The sequence below is a fragment of the Monodon monoceros genome, unplaced genomic scaffold (genome assembly GCF_005190385.1).
Source record: "Monodon monoceros isolate NGI ecotype Baffin Bay Population unplaced genomic scaffold, NGI_Narwhal_1 Super_Scaffold_15, whole genome shotgun sequence".
NCBI lineage: Eukaryota > Metazoa > Chordata > Mammalia > Artiodactyla > Monodontidae > Monodon > Monodon monoceros.
Window position 1 is genome coordinate 40,082,128 of NW_021703771.1, and position 16,173 is coordinate 40,098,300.

At 39.9% G+C, this 16,173-nt stretch overlaps 1 protein-coding gene across 1 annotated transcript in view; it reads right to left on the bottom strand.

Moving 5' to 3' along the window:
• Positions 1–1,763: 1,763 nt before the first annotated feature.
• The window catches only part of METTL24 (methyltransferase like 24), a 111,456-nt gene continuing 97,046 nt past the window's right edge, over positions 1,764–16,173 (bottom strand). Inside the window, 1 exon segment of the mRNA XM_029223298.1 lies at positions 1,764–3,740. Coding sequence (XP_029079131.1) covers positions 3,426–3,740 — 315 coding nt within the window. The 3' untranslated portion in view covers positions 1,764–3,425.

Here is a 16,173-nt window from a genome sequence, read left to right on the forward strand (position 1 = left end):
TATACTAAAATCTTATAGTCAAAGCAGAAATGCTTACATGAATAACTGATTTGGACTAAACACTGTAAATTCATGAATTTGCTTTTGTTCCACCCTGATGTAAATACTAGTGGACCTTCAGTCAATTCTAACATAAGTTTGTTTATCTCTTCCTGGCTCACTTCATTTGAACTATGTCAAATAGTTACAAATATTTATATGATAACCTATTATAACTGTGTCAAATACAATCACTCTAAGAAAAGGGAGAATGGGAAAATTGTTTTTCTTTGACTTTAATCTCAAATTGTGATTTAGCACAACCTTTTGTGCTAAAAGGTTGACCTCTGAATCTCTTACATCCTCATACGTCTTTCATCCAAAAAGGAACAGTTTTTAAAATCATTTGAGAAGAGCATTATTAAATTTCTATCTTCAGATTCATTTATGAGCACTGCTCTGGTAGGAGTTAATTAAGAGATGTATGTCACAGATATTCACATCTGAGCTCATATATCTGCAGGTCAAAGGCGAGTTTGAAACAAAGGAAACTTACACTACACTTCCAAGTGACTGGGCCTTCCCTAAAATCTAGGAGCAAAGTGCGGCATATTGGGACCAATGAGGGCCAAGGGTCATTTCCAGGACTTGCAAGATCTTTCCTGGCAACCTGAATATATTGACAGAGAAGCTGTTGGGACCCCATATTTTTTCAGTAAGCCTCCATTTGGTGGGCACATTTTAATTAAGTAGATTGTTTAAATTAAACCTGCATGCTACAAAAATGATCCCAACTCTAACAGCAGGTCTGGTATTAGTAAATTTGTAGGCTTTTCTTCCCATTTACTAATAGGGAGGCAAAAATATGTCCTTACGTTTGTCAAAGGCTATTGAAGCAGACGGAGGAGGGGCCCTGCATGGGCTTTGGGATCTGGCAGTCTGAGATATGGATTCCTGCTTCACCATTTGAACAATCTGAATAAGGTATTTAACCTCTCAGAGTTTCCTTACCTGTATAATTGGGAAAATTACACTTCCTTATAGGACTGTTTGGAGAATTAGGAATAATCTATGCACAGTACTGGCCACATAGTAAGCTCTCAATGAATAGCAGCTCTTGATTTTGTATGTTTGTTTTTTGTATTTTGTTTGTGTTGTTTTTGTGGTGCTCCTCGCACCTAGGGGGAGGGCCAGGGATGCTGCTAAACATCCTACAATGCACAGAATGGCCCTCCCTCCCCCAACAAAGAATTATCCAGCCCCAAATGGCAATAGCGCTGAGGTTAAAAAACCCTGGCCCACACAATAAACATAATAATTCTAGAGGCAGGGAAACCATAGCAACAGTCAGAATATTCATCACAAATTTCAAACTCTCCATGAAGGGAATGAAGGACAGTCTTAGAAAAAAAATCATAAAATAAGTACAAATAACAATTGAACAGGCTGCCTAGTAGGTGGGTGTGGGTGGGTGTGTTTGGGATTTATTTTGAGTTTGTCTTTATTTTTTTCTTAACAGTACTTCCATTCTTGCTTCAGATATATATAGTGTGATGAAGTCAATGTTCTGCACCACCAATCCGGAATCAATGGTAACCTGTCCTGTACAAAGGGGGCTTTCAGTAATGCCATTAATCTTCAAGCCCATGAGTTAAAAATCTTGGTATGATTGTGAATACATCTAAAACCTAGTCACACTAACTAGATACTTAGGATTAGTATACTTCATACCTTGGTATGTAAGAAGGGTTAAAAATTTTAATGTATAAAAGGATCTGTGTTTACTTTAGTGTATAAAATTTTTATTAAAAAATGAAAGACAATCTGTGATATAATCCAAACAGGACTGAAGTTAACTTTGTTTTGGAGGCCACACCATGCAAACTAACAGTAAAAACCACTTTTGAGTTTGATAAACTTTTTGTACTTTTGAAATACCTAGGGACATTGAAAGCAACTAAACTGTTATTTCAAATCAAAGTTATTCAAGCTGGTCCTCTCACTTCAATGACTTTTATTAGTGTACTATAAGTTTTAATATAAAAAACCTCATTTATATTTTAAAAAATCATCACTACTAATTCAGAAAGTCTTATTCCCTTTTGAACCCAAGTTAGTAAGATGATATAACTCTATTGTATTTTGGTTTCTCACCTGAGGAATGGTATTTTCAAACCACTGCAAAAAGCAAAAAGCCAACCCAGGGCATGTCTGGGGTGGAAGAAGGTAAAACGATGGGGAGAAGGAATAGACGTCTAGTAGTAATCAGTATTTTATGCTCTCCCAAAATTTCTTAAATGAACAGTGTATGTATTCCTGCTCTCTTGGGATATAAAAAATACCAGAAGATGTACTTAATTTATAATAAGGTAATAATTTGATTTATTTTTATACTATTTAATTTATTTGAAATAGGATTTTTGAAAATCATTTGTAGGGGTAAATGTCTAATCCTGTAAATAGAAATGATAGAGATTGTTTGAACTACTGAGAACATGCATTATCTGCTTAATTAAAAAATATATACAAAAAAGGATTGGTATTACCAAAACACACTGTATCTGTCCCGGGAAAGAGAGAGACTCTGGCCCTCAGGCCACAGGCTTACAATGAATGCAAACTGGCAGCAAGGAAAAACTTAATCTTGGAGATAACAAAAAAAAAAAAAAAAATTGACACCATAGGCAAGTCGGAGGTTGAGAAATCAGGTTTGAAGACACCCAAGTTCTGCTTTGTGTTTAGTTTCATAGGAACAGAGGGTTTTAAGGCTGAGCATGAAAAGAATCCTGAGTTGAATAACTTGATACTCTAGTCTTTTAAACTCAGTTACAGAATTTGGTGTGTCTGAGTTCCCAGAAACCAGAATCAGTGGTTCTTATAAAGTCACAGCATGGCCTCAACAAAAACTGAGGAAGAATAATTGAAATCTACAAGGCTGTAAAGAATGTTATTGACACAGTGAACAAGAAAATCCTAGGAAAAGGTGAGTTAACATCAAATGAAAGGCCCTATTTTAAACAGCAGGCTACACATTTAAGGAACTCATCAACCCAGTAAAAACAGAAATGTGATATTTCTTTTTCATGGTGGTAAATTCATGGATTACAGATACATAATTGATAAGTGTGGGACTATCTTCCAAGCTGAAATGAAAGAGGACAAGCATCCCCACTCTGTCAGAGGCAGACAGGCAAAGAGCCTGGGTTTGGGCAGATGGAGATTGACTACCGTGGCACTCCTGTGTCCATCCCCTCAGCAAGTGTTAACTGTTCCCCCACCATGTGCGAGATGCCAGGCTACGTGTACTACAAAGGCAATAACACAATCCCTGCCTCAAGCAGGTCACAGGCTAGTGGGAGACTGGACAAGTAAACCAGAATAACTAGAATCATGGACATGATCCATGCTGCAAATATTTCCTTGAGCTGCTGATGACCTCCTGCATCCTATTTCCATCTTGTATTCACCCAACTCAGAGTATAACAGCTACTCGCATTGAAAATATCTTTCTTCAGGAATAGCTGAGGTTTAGATAAATCTTTGTAACTGTGAAAAAGCCTAAAATCCTGTAGTTCTAACTCTTTGAGGAGGCTGTACCAGAACCGCACAACACTGCTGTCACTGCCACTGACCTCAAACCCGGGCCAGTGGAGATGGATCTCAAAGATGAGCTGTCCAATTTGTTCAAAGACATCTTCCAGAATAAGATTTTCCAAAACTTTCCATTCTACGCTTTCCAGATCTGCTTTGAGAACATCAATCTGTAACAAAATGATGAAATGAGATTAGCAGCGTCAATAAACATTGTTAAAAATACCACTGATATCAGAAGCATCACTGTGTAGCTACCTCCCAAGAAAGTAGAATTTTTCAAATTTTAGAGTTAGAAGTCTTTTTCAAATGGTCACTTATGACATGAATTCCTAACCTCACACCACACCAAACGTTAATATACAAATAATGAAATACCAGTCAGAAATCATGATGGACCTTCTTACTCTCTGCCCCGTGGGAATGGATGTCCAAGAAGGAGATGCTGGAGCATGTATATCACAAAGCACCATGTCCACAGCCTCTCCCCAGCAACCTATATGCTGCTCAGAGGAACCCAGCCATGTCCTGGCAGAATGGTAGCCTGCAGGGAGGGACTGACAAAGGGCCACTGCCTACAGGAACCATCTCAAAAAACCTTACTCCCCACCAACTTCATCAGGATTGGAAGCCAGGGAAAGAGTTCTCAGGTATCTGAATTCTGGACTTGAAAAAGAAAATTATTAACATTACTCCATGATTGCTTTAAAAAGTATATACCAGTACAGTGTTCTAAAAAAATTTCTAATAAAACCATTCTCTGTTCATTTAATGAATACACGTTCACATTCCAGGTGAAATGGAACCTAGGAAGAAGAGTAGGGTGGGAGAGATTTTGCAATTAATCAAGCTACGAGAAGCAGCTCCTTTCTGCTGACTTTGCACAAAATCCGTTAGAATAGCAGAATACCAAATACTTCCAGAAATCAATGAAAGCTAATTACTTTGCTCCTGGCACTATGCTAAGTGCTTCACCTCACAATATTCATTTACTCCTCTCAACAATTCTACAAGGGTGTATCCCTATTTAAAGCTGAGAAAACCAGACTCAGAGATTAATCCATCCTCAGTCACATAGCTTGAGAGACAGTGGTGAACTCTGAACTGAGTCTGTCTACATGGCCCATGTTCTTAACCACGACATGATGTTGAATTCCCATAAACCACAAGAGGAAAAATGGTAACTCAGAGTTCCTAAAAGGCTTTGGTTTGGAAAATAAGGTGCTATTGGAGAGGGAGTAAGGGTCAGTGAGTACAAGTATAGTTATCAGCATCGCCATTTTACACTGGAAAGCAGAGCACCTTCCAGCTTAAAGAATCACTTTCCACATACATTATCTCAGCAAAACAGCCCTATAGGTAAGCAAGGATTTGGTAAAAATGACTTTTCTGCTGCCAAGAAATGGAGGGGGAAGTTAAAGGGGATAATTTGACCACACAGAGGAAGGCTGGCACATTCAGACACAAATGGGAATAATTAACATGCAGGGAATCACTGCAATAGAGCAAAGCCTATAGCTCCAAGAGGTGACAGCAAAACCCTAAACAGCTCTTCAGGAAGCTGCTAACTGAAGTCACCAAAATCCTACCCATGAAAGTGAAGTATCTTTGACTTTTCAGAAGGATGAATAAGAACCAAGGCCAATCCTGCCCCAGCCTCTCCTTTCTCTCCATGCATGTCTATTTGACAAGCTTCTCATTTGCAGCTGAGACATGAGGCTCTCAGTGAATGGTAAAATTCCTTGTGTCATTTCAGAGTTGACTGGAGGAGATGCATAGAATTCAGATATAACTGATCCAAGAAAATGGTCTTTGCCCGGCATACTGAGACCCTGCAGGAGAGGCTTTCACTCACTTGCCTTGAATAGTACCTCCTGGTCCACCAGAGAAAGAGTAATAGTAACAACCCCAAGAATATCAGGAGGCCTTAGAAAAGGCTAGATATCCATAAACCAGCTTTTTTGTTGTTGTTGTTGTTCAATGGTTCCAAAATCAAAGGGAAAAGTTTAAAGAAACAAAAGCAACTTTCTTTTCTAAAAGGAAGCGAGCAAAGGCAGGTTCCATATGAACATATACAAGGCTGAAATAATTCTCGTGAATTGGACACAATAGAGTTAATTCACTCTTTTTTTATCTCTGCTGCCCTGGCGCATTCTTGGCTTTGTTTGATCTTCAAAGTTTTAAGCAGAATATTCCTGAATTAGGGTAATTAGGCTGCCAAAAGAAATACTAAATCAAAACTTCACAGAATTTTTTAACTTATACAGAAAATATCCAAAATTCAAAATCAACATTTGTTGTGTCAGTTCACATAGTCAAGAATATCTTAGGTTTCTTACAGGTTTATTTTTTACTATGGCTTTCTGTGAGTTTGGATATATTGAATGTGATCAATAAATCAAAGTATTAGAGGGGCAGAGTAAACTTAATCAGCCTAAAATTTCAGCCTAAAATTGGCCTAAAAATTATATTGGTGAAGCGTAGACGAATATACTTAACATATTTTTTCAATCATATTTTTAAAACAAGCTATCAATCAGAAGTTATGAGCAACTGGACTAGAGCCTGCAAGCCGCAACTACTGAGCCCTCATGCCACAACTAATGAAGCCCGTGCGCCTAGAGCCCGTACTCCCCAACAAGAGAAGCCAGCGCAGTGAGAAGCCCGCGCACTGCAACAAAGAAAAGCCCCCACTCGCCGCAACTGGAGAAAGCCCGCACACAGCAACGAAGACCCAACACAGCCAAAAATAAATAAATAAATAAATAAATTTATATAAAAGAAGTTATGTGCAACTGGAAAAAAACAAATTATTAGGCTAAGTCATAGCAAATACATGCTTTCTTTAGAAATGCAATTTTCATTTACAAAATGCTATTCCAACTAAAGAGCAAAAAGTATTTCAAACATGACCACACTCCCCCACCCCCTTTTGAATCCAGTGACTGAAAATTCTCCACTTCAATCAGAATTATAAAGGTTGATCTAAATCATGCAGCCCAGGGGTAGTACAGCACTGAGGAAGACATAGCTCTTTCCTATTTTCCAGCCTTAGTGCACAGACAGCCAAATGCGGTGAATAAAACACAGTTTTCTCTTCCAGTGTGCTTTTTCTATTTCTTGCATTTCAGAATGTTCTATTACCATAGCTATTTGCAAGTGTAATTTCTATTATTACTGCATAATGCACCCAATATTATTGTTATTATAAGGTGCTAAACATCTCTGAATAAGGTATGCCACTCTTAAGATTCTAATATCAACTTTCAACAATTATGGCACTAAAAATCATGCAAATTACTATATCAGAATAATCAAGTGCCAATCCTAATACAGTTAGGTTAAATCAGGTTTCTTGAGAAAAACAACTAAATGTTAGCTCTCTGCAAACTCTGGAATAACTGAGGACATATTCTCAAAGGAAGTAGATGAAGCAACCTATTTGGTATAAATTCAGAGGCATTAAAGTAGTCCTCCCATCAAAGTTATCTCCTTTTCCTTGTGCCTGAAATATATAATAAATCACCTTTTATAGAACTTTTTGAGGAAATGAGAATTTTAATTTTAACTGGATTAAGATGTGAGGCCATCTGGCAGCTTCCTCTTCATGGGCACAGTTTATCCTGTGTTCATCCACCCAGAAATGAAGAGATGAGAGGAAAGGAGGGTAAGGTGCACTGGCATGGGTATTAGTTTGCTAGGACTGCTGTAACAAAGTACCACAGATTGTGTGGCTTCAAAAATAGAAATGTGTTGTCTCATTTCTGGAGGCTAGATGTCCAAAATCAAGGTGTCCAACACTGTTGGTTCCTCTGAGAGCTATGAAGGATACTCTGTTTCTTGCCTCTCTCCTAGCTCCTGGTGGTCTGCTGGCAATCTTTAGCATTCCTTGGTTTCTTCATCTCTCTGATCTATGTCTTCATCTTTATACAATGTTATTCCTGTGTATGTGTCCAAATTTCCCCTCTTTATAAGGACACCAATCATATTGGATTAGGGACCCACCCTCCATCATTATGACCTCATTTAAACTAATTACGTCTGGCTTGACTCTGACCCTATTTCCAGTTATGATCACATTCTGAGGAGCCAGGGGTTGTGACTTCAACGTACGTATTTTGGGAGCACACAACAGTGTTTGAAGTAACTACTGCTACAGAGCTTTGGCAAGTATGTGTCAGGAGCCAGTTTTCTGGGGCCAGTGCCTAGGGAAAGTGTCCTGTACCAGAGATCCAAGGGCAAGCAACTATCTGAGGGAATTATGGATGTTGTCCTGCTGGTCCCCTACATCAGCCAACACTGACAGCTCCAATCTTGCTAAATGTCAAACCCAAGGCAGATCAACAAGCCTCCAAAGCCAATTAAAACCATCATCATGAAACCCCTTTGCTTCATTCCCTGGGTCTTTCTTGGCCACACAACCAGGCCCAGCAGGTGTGGCTCCTGTTTGGCACCCTCCTGTTCCCTAGCCCATCCCTCTCCCTCCTCTGGAACTCCTTCAGGCAGTCAGTGTCCTCATGCCTACAGCTCCCCACCTGAGCCTTTTCCCCTTTGAGGGGGTTCTCCAGCAGGATAGGAAGATTTTGTTACATGCCTGCTAACTTTCAAGAGGGCAAAAGTGGAAGCTGCAACACCAGCATCATTTCTGCTGCATTCTATTGGCCAAAGCAAACCACGAGGCTAGCCCAGATTCAAGGGGAGATGAAATAGATGCCACTCTTGAGGGGAGGAGTGGCATACACAGAAACGAGGAGATAGTCATTGTTCACAGCCATGTCTGCAGATAATTGACCCCAATGATTGAAAACAATATTATTTTATATACAAATCCATGAATGAACTACAGTATTACCATAGACATGAGCCTTAAATGAACACAAGCAACACTCCAGGAAAAATGAATAATAAAGCCTTTATTCATCAGAATATTATTAAAGAAGGGACATTAGGGTATTCCCTGGCAGTCCAGTGGTTAGGACTCCATGCTTTCACCGCCGAGGGCCCGGGTTCAATCCCTGGTTGGGGAACTAAGATCTCACAAGCCTCGCAGTGCAGCCAAAAAAAAAAAAGAAGGGACATTAATTAAAACACGGTATTTTCTGTTAGATCTGGCTTTCCTTGGAAGTTGACAGAGAACCTGGGATATCCAATGGATTAAAGATGACTAATAAAGAAAATTCTGAAAAGAACAAGTAAACATGTATAAGTCCTAGATATATTAGTCTACTAGGGCTCCTATAACAAAATACCACAGGCTGAGTGACTTAACAACAGAAATTTGTTTTCTCACAGTTCTGGAGGCTGGAAGTCCTAGATCAAAGTGTCAATAGGTTTGGTTTCTCCTAAGGTCTCTCTTCATGGCTTGCTGAAGGCTGCTTCCTCACTGTGCTCACATGGCCTTTCCTCTGTATGAGCACTCCTGGTATCCCTTCCTCTTCTTATAAGGACACCAGTCCTACTGGATCAGGGCCCACTCTTACAACTTCATTTTAACCTTAATTACCTCCTTAAAGGCTCTATGGCCAAACACAATCATATTGAGGGTAAGTGCTTCAATTTGTGAATTTGGGGGCAACACAATTCAGTCCATAACAGATATAAAACAGGTATTTTTGCTGTACTTTATTTAGAGGCAACCAGTATCTCTGCACAAAGAGTTTTAAAATACATCCCTGTTACTGCTATGGCAACCCGGTTGCTGGAGAGGGCCAGCAGTTCTTCCTGCATAGCTAATGGCTACTCCAGTTCTGGGTAGTAAAAATGTGAGCCATCTAATTAACTGAAGGTAAGTCATAGACACTGTGGCAGATTTTATTTTCCAAAGGTGGTCTCACCATTAATGCCCATCTCACATGCTTTTCTACAATATGGCCTTGATCTTCCTCCCATCAAGAGATGAAGTTGATGTCCCCTCCCCAGGGATAGCTTCTTGGGGTGCAACCTACACAGTCACACCAGGCCCTGCACTTAAAAGGGCTCAACACTTGGTTTAATGCTCTGTTGTCACTGACTTGAATTTCTTAATACGTTTTGAACAAAAGACCCTACGCTTTCACTTTATACTCAGCCCCACAAATTCTGTATCCTGTCCTGTTACCCTCCCCCTGAATCTTGATGGGCTTGTGACTAGGGACTACTAAAGTCTGGTAGAAGTGACTCTAGGTGACATTCAAGCACAGGCCATAAAGGTGATGCAGCTTCTCCTTTGTTCACTGGTACTCTTTCTCTTGAAAACTTTAGCCACCATGCAAGGTGTCCAAGTGCCCTGAGGCCACCATGCTATGAGTCCAAACTAGCCCTTGCAGAGAGACCATACGAAGAGACTCAATCAATATGAAGAGAGTGATGCCTGACTGACCTCAGTTGCTCCAGCCAGCATCTGAGTGCAACCCGATAAGAGATCCTGAGCCAGAACTGCCCAGAAAAGCCCTTCCCAAACACTGACCCCCAGAAACTGGGAGAGATAATAAAATGATCAACTGCTGTTGTTTTAAGAAACTTAAGTTTTGAGGGTGACTCATTATGTGACAGGAAATAACTAGAACAGAGACCAAGTGCTGTTTATGCAAGTCTTCTTTTGAAACATTACAAGTTACTTGTATAGTGTCAAATACTATATTTTCCAAAGCTATGACTTCTAGAAATTAATGTATATTTAACGAAAGATATTTTCTTATTAAAAAACCAGTACATAGTCATTATTTAAAAAGTAAAGCTACAGATAAGCAAAAAGAAAAAGAATTAAAATACACATCATCTAGAGTTTAAAAACAATTCATTTGAACACCTGGTATATTTCTTGTTAAACATTTTTCTTTGTCTTAAACACACACACATACACACCCCACAGATTACAGCCTACACGGGCATAATTCAAATAAACATGTTGTTTATAAAATTAGAATTATACTGTTTTAAAATCTGCTTTTTAATATAACAGGTCATGAATATTTTTCCAGGCCAATAAATTTTCATCTAAAACATTCTCTCAAATAGCATCCTTGGGAGCTTTCATAAGAATGTGATGGAGGTGAGTAAGGCCCCTGCAGGAGTGAGGGAGATGTGGAGGAGGCCCCAGACCTTCTGCCTCGATTCAACAGGAGCAGCTCCCCTTTTCCCTCTTTTGTATGCTTGGAATCCCTTGTAAATTTTTGCTTAAGAAAGAGCTTTCCTGCCTAAGAAAAAAAGAATTTGGAAGCCTCCAGCTATAATTGTTTTTTTAACAATTTTTATATTGGTTTAATTTACTTAACCATATTCCCCTTCTGATGGTCATTTAGGTTCTTTCCAACTGGATGATGTTACAAACTGACATGTTCAACCAACTTGCAGCTAAATATTTAAGTGTGTTTGATTCCTTCCTTAGAAGAAGAACACTCCCAGAAGCAGAGTAGCAGGTGCAAAGCATAGACACAGTTTACACCTTTAATAATTTTACTAACCAGCAACCCCTTCCTGTCCCTGCTCTTGAGAAACTGAGGACAAACCAGGTTGCCCTAAGGTGGGAAGCACTGGCAGGCAGACCACAAAAGGCTCCTCCACTGTTATCAGCCCAGTCTACACTCGCTTGTTTTCTTACCCTGAAGCCACATGACACTCTGGAGCATTCCTAAACAGACCTATACTTTCATGTCCCAGTGATTCTCTAGATAAGACAAAAACCATTTAAAGAAAGACAAATCAATTTTAACTAAGTACATGTTAAACTGTTTTTATATAACTTTTTATTTTAAACATTTTAATAAAAAATGCTTTATCTATTGTTCTATATTAAATCTTTAAAAGAAGACAGATTCTTTTTCCACCCAGAAAATGTGTATTAAAGCTTCAAACTGGCTATTACCATCCCTCATAAAGCTAATTAATCATTATATTAGTCAAAATCCCTGGCTAAGAGCCAAAACTACGTAACACCAATAAAATGTCAATATTAACCATACAGCTTATCAATCGACTAACACAGAACAAGGGATTTCCCATTCATACCAGAATTGACCTGCAATCACAGCTGCTTGCCTCACTATGGGCAGTTTGGTTTTGAGGCAAGCATCAGATACTACATATATGGCATTTACAGATATACCTCACATTTCGTAAAAGACAGATTCCTGAAAAAGTGTGGAAATTGATTTTTGTAATTAGGCTCTATTTTTTAAATTATTATTTATTTGACCACTCACTGAGTTATTTATAAATATTTTTAAATTAATTTCTCAGCAATTACTTAGCACCCCAACAATACATGCTGCATTCATTCTCCATATTCACCGTGGTTTAGGTCAATATTCAATCATAATTTTAAAATTATTTTATCAATACAACTTCTTCCTGGCTTTTAGTTTAATTATGAAAAGTTGTTATTTAATGATTGAAGCAAGGTAAATCCAGGCTTTTATATACTGTCTGCTTAAAGCAAGATATATCTGCACCTACAAAATTAAAAGCTGAACACATTAGAAAGAGGATCTTGTTTTTGTAGAAAAATACAAGAAATTTATCCTAAATGAAGAAGAGGATTAAAAGTCTCCTTAAAAGCCTTAAACTTTAAACACACTAAATCAGGCCCAATTATCATTGCTGGCTGGCAGAAATGTAACATTACAGGATTTTTGCTACCACTACAGAAAGGGGGAGATAAGACTTGCCCTGCATAGTATGGGAAATATGAAGGGTCACTCTAAGCTAATGTAGGAGCAATTCTGAACTAATAATAAAAGAAAATGATTTGTATGTAGTAATCGGCTCACAGAAGTGACCTCTGCAAGGAGCAACACTCTGTAAATGAATTTTAAAGGAATTAAGGGAGACATTTACAAACACTTTTTTTTTTTTGCCAAATCTCTAGCCTATTCCAAAGGAGTTAACCTGAAGCTGCCGGGCAAGAACATTCTGGGCTGGGTGAGGTCATATAACATGTAACCCCAGAAACCTAGGTCAGAGACAGGAAATGGGTGAGCTGGTGACAAGTCAAGAAGTCAGCAGGGCTACTGGTAACATGCAACAGCAAGGAACCAAGCGGTGCAAATTTAGGCAGGATTGAGGTGACAGCAAGGGACCTGGCCCAGGGCAGAGTCAGGCAGCACCAAGGACAGCACCAGGCAACTGCTTTAATTTCCATCAGCACAAAAAGTTCTACTGGACAGCGCTGCTCAGAGTATCACATGCATCAGAATCAGCTGGAGGGCTTGTGAACACACAGGTTCTGATTCAGTGGATCTGGAGTGGGGCCTGAGTATTTACATTTTTACCAGGAGCCCAGCTGATGGTGATGTTACTGGTCCAAGGATGACACTTTGAGAACCACTGGGCCACACATCGGACTTGGCCGATGACACTGGGTGAGCTTTTCATGGTGTGTTTGCAAAGAACTCAGCCTCAGCACAGGCTGGGTTCTCCCCCTTCTCATAAGCAGATGCAGAAAGTATCTACGCACTGGTAGGGACTTCCCTGGTGGTCCAGTGGTAAAGAGTCCATCTTCCAATGCAGGGGACATGGGTTCAATCCCTGGTTGGGGAACTAAGATCCCACATGCCGTGGGGCAACTAAGCCCACATGCCACAACTACTGAGCTTGTGCACCTCAATAAGAGAGTCCACGTGCCACAAACTACAGAGCCCATGCACTCTGGACCCTGCACACCACAACTACAGAGCACACACGCCCTGGAGCCCGCATGCCACAACTAGAGAGAAGCCAGCACGCCACAACAAAGAGCCCGCGCCACAACAAAAGATCCCACACGCCTCAAGGAAGACCCCGAGTGCTGCAACTAAGACCCGATGCAGCCAAAAAAGAAAAAAAAAAAGGGAGCGAGAAATTGGTCATCTACACATTGGTCATCTTTGGCTTGGAAGGTATATGGTGGGTTTCCAACATCAGATGTTTTCTTTACTAGGATACAGTTAGGTCAGGGTTTCCTAAACATATCACCAAGGTGTTGATAAGGCTTGTACTCCTTGACTGTGTACAGAAAAATGTGTGTTTATTTCCATGAGCACTTTTCTAAGAAAATTCTAGTCCCTGGGACCTTGGCTCTGGGGCCAATTGCCTTATCACATGGGTCTAGGGCAGGTTGTTTAGCCTCTCCTACCACAGGGCTCTCTTGAGGTTAAAGGAGAAATGCACATAACTCACAGAAACGCACGGCACCTAACAGAGAGTATGTGCTCTGTTTGTGGCAGCTGTTATTATTTTCACGAATTCTCAGCGTGGTCCATAACCCCTTCATTAGCCCTGCCTCAGTTAAGATTATCTTGTTTAAGCTAATAGTAAAATGTGCCTGGGCTTCCCTGGTGGCGCAGTGGTTGAGAGTCCACCTGCCGATGCAGGGAACACGGGTTCATGCCCCAGTCTGGGAAGATCCCACATGCCGCGGAGCGGCTAGGCCCGTGAGCCATGGCCGCTGAGCCTGCGTGTCCGGAGCCTGTGCTCCGCAACGGGAGAGGCCACAACAGTGAGAGGCCCGCGTACCGCAAAAAAAAAAAAAAAAAAAAGTAAAAATAGTTGATAGGTAGATAGATGGATGACTGGACAAGTGAATAGATGGACAGGTGGATGGATAAGAGAACAGAGAGATGGTTGAATGGACCTCCCAGGATCCAGGTTCTGGAAGATTAGAGCCAGTAATGATACGTGAATATCTGGGCCACTTCCTCATTTTCTAGACAAGGAAAACTGAGGCCTAAGAGGCTAAATGATTTGTCCAAGATCACAAATTAATTAATCAGTGGCAGATATTCTACATCTCAAACATCACTCTCTGCTCTGAGTCTTAGATACACAAACACATACATACACATACATCCATTAACATTTATCACGCATTAATACAGCTTTGAGACGAGTCTACAACTCTAAGCTTTATTTTCCTTGAGACTTAAGGACTAGCGAAGTGTTTTATTTCATGACTGCTACAATATTTGAGAAAGAAGCATGATTCCTTTCTTCTCTCAATATCCCTCTCTGCCAAGAATCACTTTGCACCAGAAGTGCCCAGAAAAGCACAATCTGGCATTTTCTAAATTTACTTCTGATCAATACCAGCTCACCACTAAGAACATTAATACAAATTCAGATCCTATAAAATGCTTTTGTCTTAGTAGAGAAAAACAGCAACATATACTATTGTTTAGTTTAAAGGAAAATGTAGCATGGCAGAGGTATCACTTGCACACATATCCATTCCTTCTTCTTTCTCAATAACAAAACCCTGATTTCTAGCTGATCACACTGCTGCCCAGATAAAGGACTATATTTCCTAGTCTCTCTTATGGCTGTGTGGCCACGTGGCTAAAACCTGACCAATGATATAAAAGTAAAATTGTCATGTGGGATTTCCAGTAAGTTCCCTTAAAGGAAAAGGCTGTACTTAGTGCTTCCTCCATCCCTTTGCCTGGAGTGAAAATGTGATGGCTGGAGCTGCAGCAGCAATATTGCACCATGAGGAGAAAGATTACACCCTAAGAAGAAAGACGAGCTGGTTGGAGCTCAGATCCCTGATCACTATGGAGTCTCTATACAAGACTTGTACTACATACCTCTAGACTTCTCTTATATGAGAGGAAGAAAATTTTCCTACTGTTTAAGCCACTATAATTTTTTTTCACATGTAAGTCAACCTAATTTTATTTAATTTATTTACTTATTTATTTTTTGCAGTATGCGGGCCTCTCACTGCTGTGGCCTCTGCCGTTGCGGAGCACAGGCTCTGGACGTGCAGGCTCAGCAGCCATGGCTCACGGGCCCAGCCGCTCTGCGGCATGTGGGATTTTCCCAGACCGGGGCACGAACCCGTGTCCCCTGTATCAGCAGGCGGACTCTCAACCACTGTGTCACCAGGGAAGCCCCCAGTCAACCTAATTTTAAATACATTCAACATATTCTAGTATTCTTAGCTGCTAATAAAGAGTGGTGTCCCTGTTGAAAAATTTATTTAGAATTGAAATCTTCTGTGAAGAAGTAGTTAGTGGCAGTGAAACAGACCAGGAATCCATGCCTGCTGGAAATTAACTTATTCAGCACTTCCTGAATTGGTAAGCAACTTTCTAACTCTGGAATTTCTACTCTTCCTCTAGATTCCCTACATATTTCTTTCTGGCCTCCTCCTCCTTTGCTCCAAAACCATAGCAATTCCTCTCCTTCCAGAATTCTTATGACCACCACATTGCACTCTCCCTTCCTCTCTTAACGCATAAATTTACAATGCATTAACAAAATGGATCTGCAAAATACACCTGGTCAGTCCTTTTAGCCTGAAAAATCTAGGTTTGAGTCATCATGTTAATGAAGTTAGTACTATTCTTGATCTGTTCTATACATTTGAAATTCTAGTATATGCTTAAGCCAGATACTGACTTATTATCTTGACCATTCAATGAATCTACACATTTGTATATTTTTATTGAAAGCACAGATGCTTTCTCTTGAAGAATCAAAGCAAAATTCAGTCAGTCCTCACCTGGAGCAAGAAAATAAAGATATCTTTAGTCTTATAATGCTCTCATAACAACATTCACTTTAGGCAATTTTAAGTTGAATGTGTCAAGTCTTTCACCTGCAAAACAAATGTAACTTATAATTGGGGTATATCCAGGTTTTGTGAAG